Source organism: Giraffa tippelskirchi, chromosome 1, assembly GCF_054371585.1.
Source record: "Giraffa tippelskirchi isolate mGirTip1 chromosome 1, T2T-mGirTip1v1.2.pri, whole genome shotgun sequence".
In the NCBI taxonomy this organism is placed as follows: domain Eukaryota; kingdom Metazoa; phylum Chordata; class Mammalia; order Artiodactyla; family Giraffidae; genus Giraffa; species Giraffa tippelskirchi.
In genome coordinates, this window is record NC_137275.1 from 66,399,059 (window position 1) to 66,419,510 (window position 20,452).

Here is a 20,452-nt window from a genome sequence, read left to right on the forward strand (position 1 = left end):
TTATTTGTATTTTCCTGGTGATAATGTCAAGCTTCTTTTTGTATACTTACTGGCCATTCATTTGTCTTATTTTGTGAAGTGTCTATGTAAAATCTTTTGTTCATCTCTTAAATGAGTTATCTTCTTATTCTTGAGTTGTGCACTCTCTTTATATACTTTGGAATTCTTTATCAGATATATTTCTCAAATATTTTCTCCCTGTTTGTGACTAGAAATTTTAATTTCTGAAGTATCTTTTGAAGAGCAAGATGTTTTAGTTTTGATCAAGACCAATTTATCAATTTTTTCTCTAATGGTTTGTGCCATTTGTGCTCTAAGAAATCTTTACGAAAACAAAATCAGTAAGATTTTCTCCTGTAAATTTTAGCTGTAATACTTAGGTCTCTGTATGGGGTTAAGGTGAAAGTTCTGTGAATGTGTGTGTGTGTTTATGTGTCTAGTTATTGCAGCACCGTTTTTTGAAAAGACTACCCTTTTCATTGAAATGCCTTGGCATCTTTGTTGAAAACTAGTTTACTATGTGTAACCAGTATTTACACATTTTTTTCTGGATTCCCTATTCAGTTTCATTGATCCATGTGCCTGCTAAGTTGATTCAGTCGTGTCCAACTCTTTGCAACTCCATAGACTGTAGCCCGCCAGGCTCCTCTGTTTATGGGATTCTCCAGGCAAGAATACTGGAGTGGGTTGCCATGCCCTCTTCCAGGGGATCTTCCTGATCCAGGGGTCAGAGCCTGTCTCTCTTTAATTTTCCTGCATTGTCAGGTGGGTTCTTTATCTCTAGCACCACCTGGGAAGCCCTTCATGTCTATCTTTATCCCAGTTATCACTGTCTTGATTGCTGTAGCTTTGCAAATTCTGATACCAAGTAGCCTATAAGTCCTCCACCTTTTACTCTTGTCTCATGGTTTGGCCAAAACATTTCCATATACCTTTTAGAATTAGCTTGTCAAATTAAAAAAAATCTTGATGGCATTTTGACTGTGTATAGACAAATTTGGGAGCATCAACATCTTAATATTATTTACACATAATCATGGCATTGCTCTCCATTTATTTAAATCTTTAATTTTTCTCAATTTTTTTTTTTTAATAGCTGGTGTAGAGGGCTTACTTATATGTCTTTGGTTGAACTTATCCCTAGGAACCTGGTATGTTTTGCTGCTACTGATATCTTTGAAGATTTTCTAACTGATGCTGCTGGGATATAAACCTTGCAAAATTCACTTATCAATTCTAATATAGTTATTGGTAGATTCTTTTAAAATTTCTATGTGCATAATTATGAGATCTGTAAATAATGACAATTTTCTTTCCAATCCTCATTCCTTTTAATTCTTCCCTGCCTTTACTGTACTGGTTAAGCTCTCCAGTATGATACTGAATACAAATTGTGAAAGCAGGCATCCTTGTCACATTATTGATCTCAGAGAAAAAGTACCTAAGTCAGAATTCTGGCCCCCAAAGATGCCCACGTTCTAGCATCCAGAATTTGTGAATGTATTACATGGCCAAGGGGAATTAAAGTTGAAGATGGAATTGAGATTACATGTAAGCAAGCCTTAAGATAGGGAGATTAGGTTACCTGGGTGGGCCCAGTGTAATAACAAGGGTCCTTAAAAGCGCAAGAAGGAAGCAGAAGGGTCAGTGTCAGAATGATGTGATGAGAAAAGCATTCAACCCACTGTTGTTGGCTTTGCAGATGGAGGAAGAGGGCTACAAGCCAAGGAATGTCTGAGGTTCACAGATACAAGGAAGGACAAGGAAACAGACTCCTTTCCAGAGCCCCCGGAAAGACAGCCCTGTGACGCTTGTATCAGCCTTCTCATCTGCACAGCTGTCAGATATGGAAGAGTTTGTGTTGTTTGAAGACACTAATGTTTGTGACTATTTATTATAGCAGCAACAGAAAACAAATACAGGGAACTTCAGATTTTCCAGCACTAAGTATGATGTTTGCTGCAGAGTTTCTATGGATATGTTGTCTGTTTGCTCTTGGGTTCCTTCTAGTGTATTTCTTACACACAGTTTCAACTCTAATATTTCTTCTGAGCTCTGTCAGCAGTCATTTTATTTCCTATTGCTAGCGCATCCAATTTTTCTTCTTTTTTTTAATGTAGATGATCAACCTTTTTTTTCCCATCTAATTTCTGATTTTGAGCTTTTCTGATTTTGATGTTATATTGTTCTTTCTTGGCTTCTATCATTTCTTGAATTCCTTCAGCATTTTGACAAATATTACTATTTTCCTCTGCTTTGTAAATGTTTCTAGGATATCTTCATTTTCTGTAGGTATGTTATACCGGTTGTTATCCTGTCTTCTTAAAGCATGCCTTATCATGTGGTTATATTTAAAATGAGATAAACTTTGTCATACTTTGCTCCTTTGTTTTCAGAAGATTTCAGTGTAGGTGGTGAGGTGGGCCTGGAATTTCCTGGTTTTGTGGTTCTAGGCTTCCCTCTTCTGCAGTTACTACAAATCATTAGATAACATTTTTTTTAAATGACTTTTATTTTTATTTTTATCTTTTTGACAGTGCTTCACAGCTTGTGGGATCTTAGTTCCCCACCTAGGGATTGAGCCCAGGCCCTGGGAATGAAAGCACCGAGTCCTAACCACTGGACCAGGGAATTTCCAGATGATGTGGGGTTTTTTTGCTGTTTTTTATTGTGGTAAAAGCCACACAACATAAAACATACTATTTTAACCATATTTAACTGTACAGTTCAATGGCACTAGGTATATTCCCAGATGACATGGCTTTTTATGTACCTTCTCAGTACTTTCTGAATTGACTTATCTGGTCCCCTGTTCCAAATGTATCAGAACCTTTCTCTCCTTTATCCCCAGGGTCCGTTCCTTGTTGATGTCTGTTTTGTACCTAGCAGCTTCTCTCAGTGTAGGCCTCTGTGCTCTCACCAGATACTTCTGAGAACCCTGCAGGCCAGGTTGCCCTCGCACCCTCATACCTCCCCGCAGGCTCCTTTTACAGCTGCCAGTTGAATGCTGACGCCCTCTTCCAATTCTGATTGTAGTTTTGAATGCAACAGTTAATACTGCCATGACAACTGGGGCTCCTTCTGGGGCTGAGGACATGTGGGCAGGTTCTGGGATCTTTGGCTCTTAGGACCATCACAAGACCCCCCTCCAGACCCCCTCCCTTTCTCTCTGCTCACTCCTCCAATGCTGTTGTTCCCATGTGATCCTATTAGTTTCTTGGGTCCAGAGGGAAATTTTTCCACCTAATTTTAGTGAAGATGGTATCACTGTGACTTTTGCTATCCCAGTTGCTATATGAGGATTTGACATTAAATTATTCACTGTGGCTGCCGTCTAGCCTCCTGTAATTGGTTTTTAACTTTAAAATGTTTTATATTTTTCTATTTATACTGTAATACCTAGGATAGGACAGACTATGGTAAGTTTTAACAAATAAATGCAAAATCTTAGTGACTAAATACAAGCTCTTATTTCTTGCATATGTCATAGTCCAGTGCAGTTGGCACGCTCTACTGGTAGGTTTCCAAGCAGTGACTCACATGCCCTGGGTACTTCCACTTCACAAATTCTTTGTTTATAGCCAAACGAGAAGACGGGAGAGTGGTCAACGGTGACCACTGGTTGTGATGCAGTGAGTGTTATTGCCAGATCTGGAGGTCACATAATAACATCCTTGGCCGGACTCAGTCATGTGACTCCAAACTAACCACAAGAAAGGACTGGAAACAAAGCCACCCCGAGAATCTCTTCCTCAACTCCGTACAGCCGCCCAAGCAACTTTGGGAAAGAAACTGGACTATAAAACAGTGCCCATCTCTTCAAATATCTGTAAAACGATTTAAGATGTAATCTAATCAAAGAACTGGTCACTGCTGTTTTTAATAAGGTTTTAATTCCATCAGTACAAAACTTAAAAAAAAACATGTCTCCATGTTTGCTGACAAATTTGGAGAATAAAGCAGCTTATATTTAAAGAAAAATTCAAATGCCTCTAATTATAAAGATTCCAGTTAAATGTCTTTTGGAATGATAACGTATTGAAGTGTACTATCATATAAAGTAAGAAAATGGTGGTTTGACATCATTCATAAACATAAACATATTCACAAACATTCTAAATATTCAATATATATACTTCAGGAGAAATCTAAAAATCAGTCCTTTTTATTACCTTTAGTCTACATGTTTAACACTACAAATATACTCACTGGAAAAGTTAACAATATTTAAATAAAAACGAAGTTCATGAAAATTTACAAAATACAACCAAAGTATTTTGACTTGTAATCATATCTTAAATATTTCAGCTTTATTTTTCTGACCTGGTCAGATCATTTAAAAATATTTTTACACTATTTAATTTTAGGATATAAAACAGTAGCAACTTACTAAGTTTACATTATAAAAATTAATATAGCAATTATCAAAATACTGAAAAAACTGTCTTATGAGAGCAGTATCCACATCATAAAAATTTACGTCATTAAGAAAACATCTTCAAAAGGCACACTTTAATTACTGGTGTTTATCTAAAGATAGTAGCTTGAGTTTTGAATTTCCAGTCAATTTTTCATTATCTCAATGTGAAGCTCATGGAGGGCTGGGCAAGGTAACAGAACACAGGTTTCCAATGGACATCACCAGGACAGCAGTATTCTTACTCGTCACATCCACAAAGAACACGAGAAAGACGTAGAGGAAGGGAGGATTTCTGTTCTAATTCAACCTTCAGGAAATACTTTTTACATAAAAATAACTTAGTTTAAAAGATTACAGGACAGAAAGCTTGAAAAACACAAGGCCAAGACCACAAACTGCCCAGTGTAGTCTGAGTGGTGATGTTACTTGTTTGGAGCCTTAGAAGAGAAAGAGGCTTCTGCTTGCTTCTCTGGGATCAAATCTTCATATGGAGCTCATCTCAATTTAAATTACTCAGTGAGTTAAAAGTACTACAAATTCCCAGCATGTCAGACATACTGGTGTTTAAAATAAAATAAAAATGATTTTATGGTTATCTCTGTCATGTTCCCCTTTAATTGGGGCTGATATTCTAAAGTTGACTGTAATTATAACAACATCAGTAATTTCAAGTACTCTACAAAACTACTATTATTTTTAAGAGATTATGTCCTAGGGCCTCAAAATGCCATCCAGTATACAGTTTGAATTATGTTTTACTTTTCAGTGAAGTTTAATACTAATTGAAGTACTAAATTGAACCAGATCAGTACTGGGAAGTACTAACTGCTTAAGTACTGATCCCATGCAAGAAACAGAAGGGATTTTTTAATGCTATTTTGAAATTTCAGAATACTGGGGATCTATCTTCATTTCATATTATTTCCCTCAAGTCTCAATTGAGTGTTTCCATTTTTTTTTTTAAAGGTGGGAGATATCATTAGATTTTTTTTCCTCACTGTAAACAAACTAATTGACAAAAATATTCTGAAGTATGAAAAAGAAAATGGTCATCAGTTACTTAAACAAAATATAATTTTCTGGTCCCTAATAATGGTCACATTAGGAGTATTTATTTAAGTTCTAAAATAGCAGCTTTTTAAATTAAGGCAACATTGCTTTATTCTTACCTATTTTTTATTAACTACTCTATTATAGCTCATAAGAGCACTTTTATCCTCAAAAGCCTTTTATAATGAAAGAAGAATTAACATGACCATTCTTGTCAATGTTTAAAAAGTATATAAAAAGTTACTCTATTCAAAGTCAACAAACACCTTATTTTTCTGTTTGGAATCCAAGAGTAATTACAGTCATTTCAGAATGTGTAAACTATGAAATTACCTTAAACTAACATCAACAACATAAAATACAATTTTTCTACAAAAATAGGATATAAGAGATATATCACTTCTTCCCTGAAATAGAAATTTAATATTTGGACAAAAAACTGTAAACTCTGATTACATTCAAAAGACAACCTTTTAGAAACTTATATTACTTGAGGCTCTGGCAGCTGGAGCTCTTACCAGCAGATTTACGTGACAGTATGTTTTAACCACACAAGGCCAAACAGTTGTTTCTCTCACAGCTGCTACCAGGAGGAAAAAAATGGCTTCCTGCAGTGGACAGTCTGGGTGAATGAATTGCTGAGTTGGACGATCCGACCCTGCCCTCCACCCTGACTGCGCTCCACAATCACACAAGGCATCTGCACCAGCTGGACAGGAGTCTTCCTGTCTCTCAGTGCCTGAGTAAGGTTTAAGATCTGTGGAAGGAAGAGAGGTTTTCATCAGCTCAAGGTAAAGGCCTCAGTTCATTGATATTATTTTAACTATCTATTCTAACTACAGCTTTTATTTCATCCATTTATGCCCAACAGAGACGGTGACAAGGCATACTCGCAATCAATACAAATATGTGGAGGTATGTATGCTTGCACATACACATCCATATACACAAACATACACACAAGATTAGAATTAAATAATTTTTGCTAATTGACAACTCTGAAATATTCTAGAATGCATCTACATCCAGAAGAATTGAATCGGAGACAGAATAAAGTGAATGGTTCCACATACATACTCCATTGACACTGGTCCTAAACAGATACTGGTCTAAATAGTCTCATTTTTACTAAATACTCGTCTTACCCATTCACCCAACAAATAAATGTATTGCATGTTCACTGGAATTATTAATAGGACCTAGTATGAAGGCATTTCTTTTAAAATTCGACTAATAATGTTTATTAAGTTAAAACTTTTGAATTTTACATTAAATAACAGTAGGGTCATGATCAATCTCAAGAAGTGCATTCATTTCCTATTCTACCTAGGCCTATCTGGAACACTGGACCTCAGAAATACTAATTTACTTGAAATATATTTTTACACATTATCTGAAAAAAATGGCAGAAATGATGAATAACTACTCTAATCCCTTCCATGTGGAATCTAAGGCCCTCCAAAATCTGACGCTCTAGCCTGCTTCTCCAACCATTTCACTTACTATTTAAAACTATTTGACTCCAGCAAAGCCCTGTGTAAGCACAACAGAACACCAAGAGGTATGCAAGCTAATAATCTGTCCTCTTTCCTAGCTCCGGGCCTCATCAGAGCAAGGGCTCCAGGACAGGAGGAACTTTGTTTTACTCACTGCTTTCTCTCAATCACTAAGACAGTTTCTGGCACTGGTTCTGTCAATAAGCAATTAATGAATAAATACAATAGTTATTTAATTATATCCATCTGTTAATGTTACGTAATAGTGCAAAAACTAGACTTGTCTTCTTGGTCACAGGTCTGCAGCAAACAGCTACCTTAAATGAACTGCATCTTTTAGAAAGGAAAAACTAATTAGTAAGTCACTGAATGACCATGTTCGCACTATAGTTTATTTTTAGTTCAAGTCTTTCTTTTGGAATCTAAATACTAGCAGTAGAGTAGAAGAAGCAGAGTCACCTGTAGGTCAGCCTAGCCTTCAGGTCCACACCAGCAGATATAATTAATACCCTGTGTTTCTAATTAAAGGAAGTGAAAAGGAGTGAGAGGATTGAGTTACAACTAGTACTTTTATGTCTCAAGTAGTGCTAGTCCTTGGTGACATGACTATTTACTGACTGCTCTAGCAAAGGCCAAACATGTTCTCTGAGGAAAATCATCCACAGGGAACAGAACTTGGTATTGAAACATTCATGCAAGTGGATTTGAGAAGGAGAAAGATACTAATACTCAGGAAAACAGTTATTAAAATGAGGACAAGAATTAGCAGTAGCAAGAAACTGACTAACCAAATAATACAAAACAAAGTAAAAAAAAAAATCTAATATGGAAACAATACAGGAAAAAAAAGGAGTAATGAAATCAACTTATTTCTAATCATCTGAGCTATTTTGGTTCAGAATAAAGGACAGTACTGAGAGTTGTCTCTGCGTCACAGTGGAGGAAAAAAGTTGACTACTGTTTCAGAGAGAGCTCTTTTCAATAATGAACATGATCTTAAAAAAGTGACCTACCTGACCCCTCATCACAGACATCTGCTTTTCAAAAGTGGCTTTGTCAAATTTTCTGTCAGTCTATCACAAAAATAAAAGGAAACATTATTATAAAAATCAAGCTCTTTGGAAAAAAAAACACTTGAAAACAAATGAACTCTTCAACTTAGCACATGAGATCATTACAAAGCATTCCTAATAGAAAAAATTACACGAAAAGATTGTTTTTACATGATGCATTTTTGTGTACCTTTAGAATGACAATAAATACTCTACTTATACTCCAACTTGTTCCAGAAAGGATTTAAAATGACTTTCCAGCCAACAGTTTTAGAATCTTTTTAAGAGAATTAAATAATAACAGATCACCAAACATTTCTTATAATTCACAGAGTAATTTTGTAAAAGTTCAACTTTTGAAGAAAACAACTTCCCAAATTATAATGTAGTCTCACTTCAAAGAATACTCAAAAGTGTAACTTCACAAATTTATGCTCCTATAAAGAAAAATGCTAACTCCTTTCTGTTATGTCAGGTTCTATCACTGCAAGCAGTGGTATCAGAAGCAGTAAACTGCGAATTAGCTCTATTAGGAAAAACTCTTTTAAGATTTATTTAATTTTCTGAAATATTTAAAACTAAAAATCTGTTTACCTTAAAAAGTTCGTAAAGATCTTCACATAAATCTTGCACAAAGTTCATGTCTGAAATATATGGCAGAACCAAGTTTTTTATTTCTTCAGAAAAAGGAACTTTTGCTTGAGGAAGCCAAGCCCAGTGAAATGGATCTAAAAAAAAAGTATTCTTATCAGTGAAGGGAAATGGTTTATTAGACTCACATTTATTCTGTATTTTTCTCTATAATTCCTGGGTTAACAAAAAGACAGGAGAAGTTATTGGAACAATTATTCTTTGCCATCTAAGTTATTCATATTTCTAAGTTTAGATGATTAATTCAGATGACTTCCTTGGTGGCTCAGAAGGTAAAGAATCTGCCTGAAATGCAGGAGACCTAGATTTGATTCCTGGGTCGAGAAGATCCCCTGGAGAAGGGAATGGCAACTTACTCCGCTTTTCTTGCCTGAAGAATTCCACGGACAGAGGAGTCTGGCAGGCTCCAGTTCATGCAGTTGCAAAAAGCTGGACAAGACTGAGCAACTAACACTTTCACTTTCAGATGGTTAAGAACAGTAAGGTATTTACCTAAGCTGGTTAGGTTTCTGAGTTTTAAACAGGAAAACAGTTAAGTTTTGATAATGAGTATATCTCCAACAGCCCTCTATCATATCTGAATGTCTGGTTGCTGTGTTTGGAAATTGAGGGATACCTATAATTTGTTCACAGCCCCAGATATCATGGCTGAGGTCTCCCTGCCGTTTCAGCTACAAATGGTCAGGAATTGATGACTCGTTGGTGTGTGTGTATGTGTCTGTGCCTAAAATTTTAAATCACTAGTAGGTCAATAGGTAAAATGTTCTAAAATTTTAAATCATTAGTAGGTCAATAGGTGGGCTTCCCTGATAGCTCAGCTGGTAAAGAATCCGCCTGCAATGCAGGAGACCTCGGTTCGATCCCTGGGTTGGGAAGATTCCCTGGAAGAGGGAAAGGCTATACCCACTCCAGTATTCTGGCCTGGAGAATTCCATGGACAGTAGAGTCCATGGGGTGGCAAAGAGTAGGACACAACTGAACAACTTTCACTTTCAGGTCATTAGGTAAGCCGATTTGAGAGAGAAAAGATTCATGATTTTGGGCTAACTCTAGTTCTCACCCAAGAAGACCATTAAATATATACAGTTCTAGGACTAGAAAGATTCATAAAGTAGTGAGATAATCTAAATATAGGGTGCATATTCAGATTCTTGCAAGAAAATGTAAGGTTTATGACAGTATGATCCCCTACAGAACTACAGTTCATTCAAGGAGAATCTCTAGCTCTTACCACTCAGAAAGCCCCGAGGAAAAAAACTTTGCCTTCAGAGTCATTTCTTCTGAATTCTCCTTTATCTACCTCTTTGAATATTATGGAAAATACAGTCCATTCCAAAGAAAGCCTTTCCCTGACCAATTATATAAAAGAAAAGCTCTGATTCTCTGTCTGTCTCTAATTCCAATCCCTGCCCCTCAACGTCTTCTATCACCATTCACAGTCTCCCCTAAGGTCACCCGTCATCTCATAAGGCTCTTTCCAAAAGTCCGTGTGCAGTCCTCATGCTACTTCACGTGTCTTTGCAGCAAGCAGCACTGTTCTCTGTCATCTCCCTCTGTGAAATTCTCTCCTATGTGGTTTTTGGTGCTACCACTGTCTCAAACTTCACCTTCTGTCTTTTAAGCCATTTCTCTTTTGCTGGCTTTTTCTCCCGGTTTCAACACCAACATTGCCAGACTCTCTACACTTAGTCTTTTCTCTCCTTCACTTACTACACATTCATGAAATGTCTATTGAGTACCTACATATCTCACATTACCCTAGTGATGGCATTTGTTCACCACGATTTTCCCAGGTGATAGCACCACCACCATGGCTTCCACTTACCAAAGTGACAGTTTAAAAATGACATCCTCAATACCAATTACTCTTCCAAACTAGGGACTGAATCCAAATCTCCTGCATTGCAGGCAGATTCTTTACTGACTGAGCCACCAGGGAAGCCATCCCTTCTCCAGGCGATGTTCCTGACCAGAGGAATCAAACTGGAGTCTCCTGCATTGCAGGCAGATTCTTTACCAGCTGAGCAACCAGAGAAGCCCCACCAAACATTCATGAAACATTTATTGGGTACCTATGTATCTCACATTGCCCTAGTGATGGCATTTGTTCACTATGATTTTCCCAGGTGATAGCAACACTGCCATGGCTTCCACTTACCAAAGTAAAAGTTTGAAAATGACATCATCCATACCAATTACTCTTTCAAGTTCTAGACCCTTATATTTTGGTGTTTGTGTTTGGTATTTTCCAGGTGTATTGTAGGCATCTTAAACTTGACACTTTTAAAAGGCAATTTGTATATAGATTCCAAACCATTAGAGGTAAAAAAAAAAAAAAATAGAACAAAGACATCTCAAGTCAGTTCAACCAAAGATAGGAAAGGAAAAAAAGAAAAAATTGAAATTCATGGTAAATAGGAAAAAAAAAGATGGTAGGAAAAGTTCAAATACATCAGGGGTTTATTGAGACAAACTACAGAGTTAAGTGTAGCTATTAAAAAGGATCTCAGGTTGGGCAAAAAATCTTCAGCTAGGAGCTATTTATATGTCATATACTTAAAACAAAATGATGGAAGTTGAAAATAATAGTATAGAATAATACAGGTAAATACTAGTAAAAAGAAACGAGCTGTAGCAATGTTACAACAGACAAAATAAGAAATGCCAAAAACACTGTGAGGGATAAAGAGGGATATATTTTACACTAACAAAAAGAACAAGTCACCCCAGCAAGATAAAACACTGGGACTTTGAGTGTGAAATACAAAGCAAAAAGTGCACAGAAATCTAAGAAGAAATTGACAAAATCGCAATCACGGTGAACTTTGTCTCTCAAAAATTAGCAGATTAAGTGGTTAAAAAATAGGTCAAGAATATGATTTGACTAACTAACAAGTTTTCATTAGAAGACGGACATAGACTTGGTGCTCAACCACATTCTTCTGAAAAATAGTCCTTTAAATTGGCCATAGATCAAGTTAGCAAAGAATGACTAACAAATTTCAAATTCGGAAAGCTATCAAATTTATTTTACAAGGCTAACACAAGCCAAGAAATCAAAATCAGACATAGTCACCCAAAAATAAGGAATGATACATGGCAAGACTCACAGAGTGTATTACACATCTTTGCATCCCAAGTGCCTAGAACTGAGCCCGAATGACTGTAATATACCCAGCTTTTCCTCTGCTATTTTGATATCCATAAATTTCATTCCCATCCTATTCTGAAAAAGGGGTCACTAAAGATTCTATAAAAATTTCTAAATACTCACATGCTCTCCACTCATCAGGATGTTTAAAAGGAAACGCTAGACCGTTATCAATTGCAGCTATTTTAATACGTGCTTCTTTATCATCAGTCCATTTTGTATCCTAAAGGGGAGAAAACAGTTGATAAAACAATTTATGTGCATATTTCCAAAAGAAAAAATGTATAATAACTATTGAGCTTTAAAGACATTTTATCTGAAGAGTCTATAAAAATAAAGTTACCAGAAAGTACCAATTTACCATTTAAGGGAAGACAGTGTCTTAAGAACCAGTAAAAACTTCATAATCACTACTTTTTAAATTTGCTATTACAAAGTCATACATTAATAGTTTCATTGTTTTCATCTTTGGGGAAGAAGGCTTGAAGTTATTAAGACTTCAAAATGTGTAGTTCTGTATAACAGGCTCTACATTCATCCACCTCACTGCAACTGACTCAAATTCATTCCTTTATATGCTAAGTAATATTCCATTGTATTATATATATATGTACCACATCTTCTTTATCCATTCACCTGTTGACGGACATCTAGCTTGCTTCCGTGTCCTGGCTGTTGTTAAATAGTGCTGCAATGAACTCTGGGGAACATGTGTCTTTTAGAAGTTTTTCTCAGGGTATATGCCCATTAGTGGGATGGCTGGGTTATATGGTAGTTTTGCATAGAGTGAGGTAAGTCAGAAAGAGAAAAACAAATATTATATATTAACACATATATATGGAATCTAGAAAAATGGTACTGATGAACCTATCTGCAGTGAAGGAATGGAGATGCAGATGTAGAGAAAGGACTTATGGACACAGCTGGGTAAGGAAAGGGTGGGATGAACTGGGAAAGTAGCACTGACATGTATACACTATCATGTGTAAAATAGAAAACTAGAAGGAAGTTGCTATATAACACAGGAAGTCCAGCCTGGCGCTCTGTAATGACCTAGAAGGAGGGGTGAGATGCGGGGCAGGGGAGGGAGGCTCAAGAGGGAAAGAATATACACATAATTATGATTGATTTGCATTGTTGCATCGCAGAAACCAACACAACATTGTAAAGCAATGTTCCTCCAATTAAAAAAAATTTTTTAAACAAATGTTATGACCATGTATACCAAAAAATGTTAATTATGTGATGGGATGGAGGTGTTAGCTAACTATATTGTGATAGTCATTTCACAATATATACTTGTATCAAATCATCATATTGTACACTTTAAAACTGCATGCATACCAATAATACCTCAATAAAGTTGGGGAGAAAAATAAATAAAATGTGTAGTTCTGGACAATTTACTGTTAGATGTGTTGCTTAAATGGATGTGTGGTTAGTTTCTCAGTTGTGTCTGACTCTGTGACCCCCATGGACTGTAACCTGCCAGGTTTCTTTGTCCGTGGGATTCTCCAGGCAAGAATACAGGAGTAGGTTGCCATTTCCTTCTCTAGGGGATCTTCCCGACCCAGGGATCAAACCTGGATCTCCCGCATTGGCAGGCCGATTCTTTACTGACTGAGCCACCAGGGCTTAAATGTATGGTATTTGCAAAATACTGAAATTTTTAAGATAATGACGAAGTTACCTTACTAAAATAAAAGTCTTTCCTCGGGTCTCATAGAAATAATTAGTTCAAATACAAAATGTTTCTAAATAAAACTCCCCAACAACCATGGCTAAATGTAATAAGGTCCAGTAGAAGGAACCTCAAGATACTCTTGATTACAGAATGTAGACCATTTCTAACTTCTCCATTCTCCTATAATGGAAATGCAAGCCTCAGAAGGAAGAGAGTTTTCATGTCGAAGAGTACTTCTTACTATCTAAAAATAGACATTATCATTATTAAGTGGTCTAGATTTTAAAAAGGTGAAAAAGATAATTTTTAAATTAAAAGTCTTAGAGTGAAGGTACAGGTGATACATGCCAGAGTTGTTTCTGTTAGTTTATATCAAATACCTTATCTCAATGAGAATGCACAAAATACTTAAGAGCAAAAGAATAAGGTTTTCAGTAAAATCCAGTTGCTTTAGATATACCAATAAAATATATTTAGAAACTATTATAAGCATGTATATTTTTATATATATATTTTTAAACCTATTTCTGCTATAACTGTCATTTATTTGCCTGGAAAATCCCATGGACGGAGGAGCCTGGTAGGCTACAGTCCATGGAGTCACTAAGAGTTGGACACGACTGAGCGACTTCACTTTCACTTTTCCCTTTCATGCACTGGAGAAGGAAATGGCAACCCACTCCAGTGTTCTTGCCTGGAGAATCCCGGGGATGGCGGAGCCTGGTGGGCTGCCATCTATGGGGTCGCACAGAGTCGGACACGACTGAAGCGACTTAGCAGCAGCAGCAGCAGCATTTTTATTTCTATCATTTTTTTCTATTTACAATTTCATTGAGGTATAATTTACACACAATAAACTTTACACAGTAAAGTTTAGAAGTTGATAAGCACTGAAAAATATGAAACCACCCAGATGTTTCCCTGTGTCCTTTAGCAGTCTCCTCCCTCCCTCTATCCCACCCTAGGCAAGCATCATCTGCTTTCAGTCTCCAGGGATTAGTTTGCACTTTCTAGATTTTTATATAAAAGGAATCAGACAGTATCTTCCCTTTTGTTTAGCTTCTTTCACTCAGCAGGGTTTTGAGATTCATCCACATTATTGCGTGTATCAAGTGTGTTCTTTATTTATTGCTGAGTACTTTGAATATGTAATTTCAAAATTCTTTGATGAACTATGAAAACTACAAACTTTTTAAAGTGATGTAACAGTTTTAAATGATGAGAATCAGTTCAGTTCAGTTCAGTCATTTAGTCTTGTCTGACTCTCTGTGACCCCATGGACTGCAGCACGCCAGGCATCCCTGTCCATTACCAACTCCCAAAGTTTACTCAAACTCATGTCCATTGAGTCGGTGATGCCATCCAGTCATCTCATCCTCTGTCGTCTCCTTCTCCTCCCACCTTCAATCTTTCCCAGCATCAGGGTCTTTTCAAATGAGTCAGTTCTTCACATCAGGTGGCCAAAGGATTGAAGTTTCAGCTTCAGCATCAGTCCTTCCAATGAATATTCAGGACTGATTTCCTTTAGGATGGACTGATTGGATCCCCTTGCAGTCCAAGGGACTCTCAAGAGTCTTCTCCAACACCACAGTTCAAAAGCATCAATTCTTCAGTGCTCAGCTTTCTTATAGTCCAACTCTCACATCCATACATGACCACTGGAAAAACCATAGCTTTGACTAGATGGACCTTTGTTGGCAAAGTATTGTCTCTGCTTTTTAATATGCTGTTTAGGTTGGCCATAACTTTTCTTCCAAAGAGTAAGCGTCTTTTAATTTCCTGGCTGCAGCCACCATCTGCAATGATTTTGGAGCCCAGAAAAATAAAGTCTCTCAATGTTTCCCTTGTTTCCCCATCTATTTGCCATGAAGTGATGGGACCGGATGCCATGATCTTAGTTTTCTGAATGTTGACCTTTAAGCTAACTTTTTCACTCTCCTCTTTCACTTTCATCAAGAGACTCTTTAGTTCTTCCTGGCTTTTTGCCATAAAGGTGGTGTCATCTGCATATCTGAGGTTATTGATATTTCTCCCGGCAATCTTGATTCCAGCTTGTGTTTCTTCCAGCCGAGCATTTCTCATGATGTACTCTGCATATAAGTTAAATAAGCAGGGTGACAATATACAGCCTTGACGTACGTCTTTTCCTATTTGGAACCAGTCTGTTGTTTCATGTCCAGTTCTAACTGTTGCTTCCTGACCTGCATACAGATTTCTCAAGAGGCAGGTCAGGTGGTCTGGTATTCTCATCTCTTTCAGAATTTTCCACAGTTTGCCATGATCCACACAGTCAAAGGCTTTGGCATAGTCAATAAAGTAGAAGTAGATGTTTTTCTGGAACTCTTGCTTTTTCGATGATCCAACGGATGCTGGCAATTTGATCTCTGGTTTCTTGCCTTTTCTAAAATCAGCTTGAACATCTGGAAGTTCACGGTTCACGTATTGTTGAAGCCTAGCTTGGAGAATTTTGAGCATTACTTTACTAGCATGTGAGATGAGTGCAATTGTGCGGTAGTTTGAGCATTCTTTGGCATTGCCTTTCTTTGGGACTGGAATGAAAACTGACCTTTTCCAGTAAAAAGAATATCAGTACTGAGCTGATATTATGCTAATACAACACACAAAATAAAATTGCACAGAGATTTCAAAAATAGAATAAAAAATGCAACATAAGCAGGCGAAGGAAAGAAAAAAGATGATAAAACAGAAAAAGGAGATAAAAACCAATGATCAAGGTGAAGGAAATGAGGAAGTGATGAAGAATAACTTCAAGGAATTTTTAATAGACACTGATAGTGTGTTTATATATGCATATATATTAAAATTCCCTCACCGTAATTTCATCTTCATGTGTCTGCTTTTCACATCTGATTAACCAGTTATCATTTCCCCTGTCTTTCAAAACAAATGAAAAGTCTATTACTTCATTTTTTATAGATATCATGGCTTAATATCAAGCAAAAAAATCTAGTCACCTCTTCGATTTTGAGACCTTCATTTGTTATCTGTAACATATTAACACATTAAAGGCTTCTATTTAATACATACAAACTAAAAATACTCATAAATGTTAGTTAACATTTATTGTTTACTCTGTGCCAGACATTGTTGTTAAGTGCTTAACATGTACTAATTCATCAAATTCTTAGAAAAACTCTGTGAAGTAGGTACAATTACTGTCAAGAACTTTTAAATCAGCATTATTAGAAAGGATAATTTCTCTTCACCTTAGGGAGAAAAATTATCTACCCCCATTACCAAGGAAATTTCTGGATGGGCTCTTACCTAATGTCATGACAAGAGTACTCTAGACACAAATTTTTAAAAAACTGAAATAGAGTTTATACAGCAAAGTGATTCAGTTAAATATACAATTTTATCAGATTATTTTCCATTATAGTTATTACAAGATATTGAATATAATTTCCTGTGCTATACCATCTCCTTGTTGCTTATTTATTTTATGTATTGCAGTTTGTACCTGTTAATCCCATACTCCTAATTTGTCCCTCCTTCCTTCCTTCTCCCCTTGGGTAACCATAAGTTTGTTTCCTATGTCTGCAAGTCTGTTTCTGTTTTGTATGCAGATTCATTGGTATTACTTTTTTTAGACTTTGCATATAATTGATCATATAATTTTTCTCTTTCTCAGTCTGATTTACTTCACTAAGTATAACATTTTCTAGGTCCATCCACACTGCTGCAAATGGCAATATTTCATTCTTTTTTGTGATTGAGTACTATATTTCATTGGATTCTACACTAATTTTACCATTAATTTAAGACCGTATGATTTAAAAGGTGAATCTAAAAAGGTACATAATGTTTTTTCAGAAACTAATATAAATGAGCAAAAATTCTGAACTAGAGTTTTCAAGCTTCAGAGTACATCAGAATTGCCTGGCGGGTGGTAGTTTAGTCGCTTCAGCCATATCCAATTCTGTGACCCTATGAACTGTAGCCTGCCAGGCTCCTCTGTCCATAGGATCTTCCAGGCAAGAATACTGGAGTCATTTGCCATTTCCTTCTCCAGGGGATCTTCCTGACCCAGGGACTGAACCCAGGTCTCCTGCACTGCAGGCAGATTCTTCACCAACTGAGCTACCAGGGAAGCCCCATAGGACCTGTTAAAACACTAAGTGCTGGACCCACATTTAGTAGATTGGGATGGGTTCCCACAAGATGCATTTGGGCCCACATAACACTGACCCTAAAACAGACCAGGGAACCACGTTTGGGAATCACTGCTTCAAATTATCAACAGTGTCACTGCTCCCTGCCAGCACAGAAAAAATTAAGAGTTCGTTGTATTTACAGACTGTACTAACAGTCACCTAATGTCAAAATAAGCATCTAAAATAACTTACACAATCAAGTTTTAATTATTCATATTATGCAGATAACATCTCCAATTTCCAGCAGGCTTTGTACTGCTGCCAAGAAACTCCACCTGAGGGACAGGTACTCATCACTATCACAGGGGCAGGAGCCCGCCCTGAGTCAGAATCTCCAGTATGGGGTTAATTCTGCCTGGGAGAGTTGGCACTACATTTCTGCTTTCCAAGGCAGGCAAAGAAAAAGACTTTGCCTTTTTCTTTGCCTTTTTCAAAATGTAGCCTTAAGACTACTGCAGCAAAACTTTACATCTTTGATTTGGATAAACAAGAGTTGAATACAGTTTGAAAGTTAACAAGATGTGGGTAAACAAATGAGAGAACTTCCATACCTGTATTTCTGATGATGTAATCCAAAACAACTAATCTTTCAAACTGTGACTGAAACTGTTTTCTAATATTCTCAGGCAAAGGGTCAGCTTCAAATTTCCTAAGCCAATATTCAGCCTCCTTGTAACCTTCAACAAATAACTGAAAGGAACCAATCTATAATTTTAAGAATATAGTTAGAAAAGAAAATACAAGAACAAAGGAGTTACTTTTAAAATTTCTCAGTACTGTCATAAAATACTTTTTATAAACACAATAAGAAAAACTGAAATTAACACTAATTTACATAAGCCACGTTTATCAAGAAAACTATTTTTATACATTTAAAATAATCACATAAAGAATACATAGCAAATAAAAAATGATCAATCCTAGACTTTTACAGAGCATAGAAGCTATTTTAGGATAATTGAAAAAGAAAATACGCACATGTCCTCAAGATAATATTCTCAACGAGAATGCTATTTTCTAAAAATATTTATTAAAATGAATTATGAAGACCAAAATCTGTACCTATCTTGGCTATTTAATAATAGTGTAATTTTATCTTACTGGAAAAATACATTAAGATTCTTTTTTACAACAGAAAACAACTTTATTTTTTAAAATGAATGAATTATTTGACTATGCAGCTTAAAGATCCTATAATAAATTTTAAAGAATTAATCATAACCTCTACAGTGGTTTTTAAAAAAGTCCTTTCCTTGAAGATATGTCTATTTTATAAGGTTTCCTATCACTAGAAGTACAAGCTGTTAACATTAAACAATTTTTTAAAGAAGAAAATACAAATTTAAATAGCACAGAACACATAAATAATGGTAACCTAGCTGGCCTCCTCTGTCCATGGGATTCTCCAGGCAAGAATACTGGAGTGGGTTGCCATCTCCTCCTCCAGGGGATCCCTACTGAGGGATCGAACCCAGGCCTCCCGCATTGCAGGCAGGTTCTTTACTGTCTGAGCCATCAGGGAAGCTGGCTTCATAAATACAAACAAATCACTACAAAGAAAATCTATCTCAGGAATTCCTTGGCAGTCTAGTGGTTAGGACTACATGCTTTCACCGCTGAGGGGCCGGGGGTTCGATCCCTGGATGGGGAATTAAAATCCTACAAGCTGGATGTGATGCCAAAAATAAACATCTCTTAACATTTTATGTGACTTGTTGCTGGCATGAAATTTTAATGAGTTCCTAAATGTTTTCTCTAAAGCACTCATAATGAGGTCCTTGTAGTCATCAATAGGGAAATTATTTCAGCATAGCAAGGAGTAACAAGCCTTGTCAATGTTTTCAAAATTTCCTGCTTACTTGGAGTACAATATTAAAGACAAGTTGACCATGTAGTTCTACTCTAATTCTTTTATATAGATAAATGCATAGCAACAACAAGACAAAAAAATTGCAGCTTAAATATATTAAAAAAAATAATAAAAACCCTAGTGCTTTTTCTAGAATGCTTTTCCCATTAACCTTCACTACCCTTGCTGAGCTAGTTTTTAATCATCCCTTAGGTTTATTTAAAACCTATGATAAGGAAAAAACAAAATCTAATATGCAGTGAGTAAACCTGGTTACTACCATTTACTATGTGCCGGGGACTATACCAAGTACTTGACATAAACTTTATCACTTTATTCTCACAACTCTAGTAGCTTCCGTCATCCTCGATTTATAGAAACTGGAGCTTGGAGAATAAGAGACTCACTCAAGGTCTCAGAGCTAATTGGTGAAGAGGCTTGGAGTACAATCTACGTCTAATTCTCGGCCTGTACTTTCAGCTGTAACTTTATAAAGCCTTAGGTGCAATCTCCTCTTGGAAATTCTCCAGCTCTCCAAACTGGGTTAAATATTCCTCCTCTACCCACTCTAACCTCTCTGCACTTAATCATCATTAACAGCTTTATCATAGTGTTGAGACTGCTTGTTACTACAAGCTCTCGAAGATGAGAAAACCGTTTTTACTAACATATCCATAGCCCATAGCACAGAGCCTACAGAGCTCAGGTAATACGTGATGAAGTCTGTTGAAATTTGTGTGTGCTTCGTTGTGTCTGACTCTTTGTGACCCCATGGACTGTAGAGTCCGCCAGGCTCCTCTGCCCATGGGATTCTCCAGGCAAGAATACTAGAGTGGGTTGCCATTTCCTTCTCCAGGGGATCTTCCTGACCCAGGGATTGAACCTGTGTCTTTTGCACCTCTTGCACTGGCAGGCAGATTCTTT

General features: G+C 36.6%; 1 protein-coding gene across 15 annotated transcripts in view; it reads right to left on the bottom strand.

Moving 5' to 3' along the window:
- Nucleotides 1–3,874: 3,874 nt before the first annotated feature.
- Nucleotides 3,875–20,452, bottom strand: part of PI4K2B (phosphatidylinositol 4-kinase type 2 beta) — an 88,790-nt gene continuing 72,212 nt past the window's right edge. For 10 of the 15 annotated variants that reach the window (XM_081542662.1, XM_081542019.1, XM_081542371.1 and 7 more), the window contains 6 exons: nt 18,231–18,384; nt 16,338–16,399; nt 11,944–12,043; nt 8,613–8,746; nt 7,980–8,039; nt 3,875–6,227 (listed from right to left, as the gene is read on the bottom strand). In XM_081542662.1, the coding sequence (XP_081398788.1) occupies nt 6,054–6,227; nt 7,980–8,039; nt 8,613–8,746; nt 11,944–12,043; nt 16,338–16,399; nt 18,231–18,384 (684 nt within the window). In that variant the 3' untranslated portion in view covers nt 3,875–6,053. The remainder of the gene's footprint in view (nt 6,228–7,979; nt 8,040–8,612; nt 8,747–11,943; nt 12,044–16,337; nt 16,400–18,230; nt 18,385–20,452) is intronic. The other 5 variants (XM_081542848.1, XM_081542758.1, XM_081541845.1 and 2 more) reach the window with 1 other exon arrangement.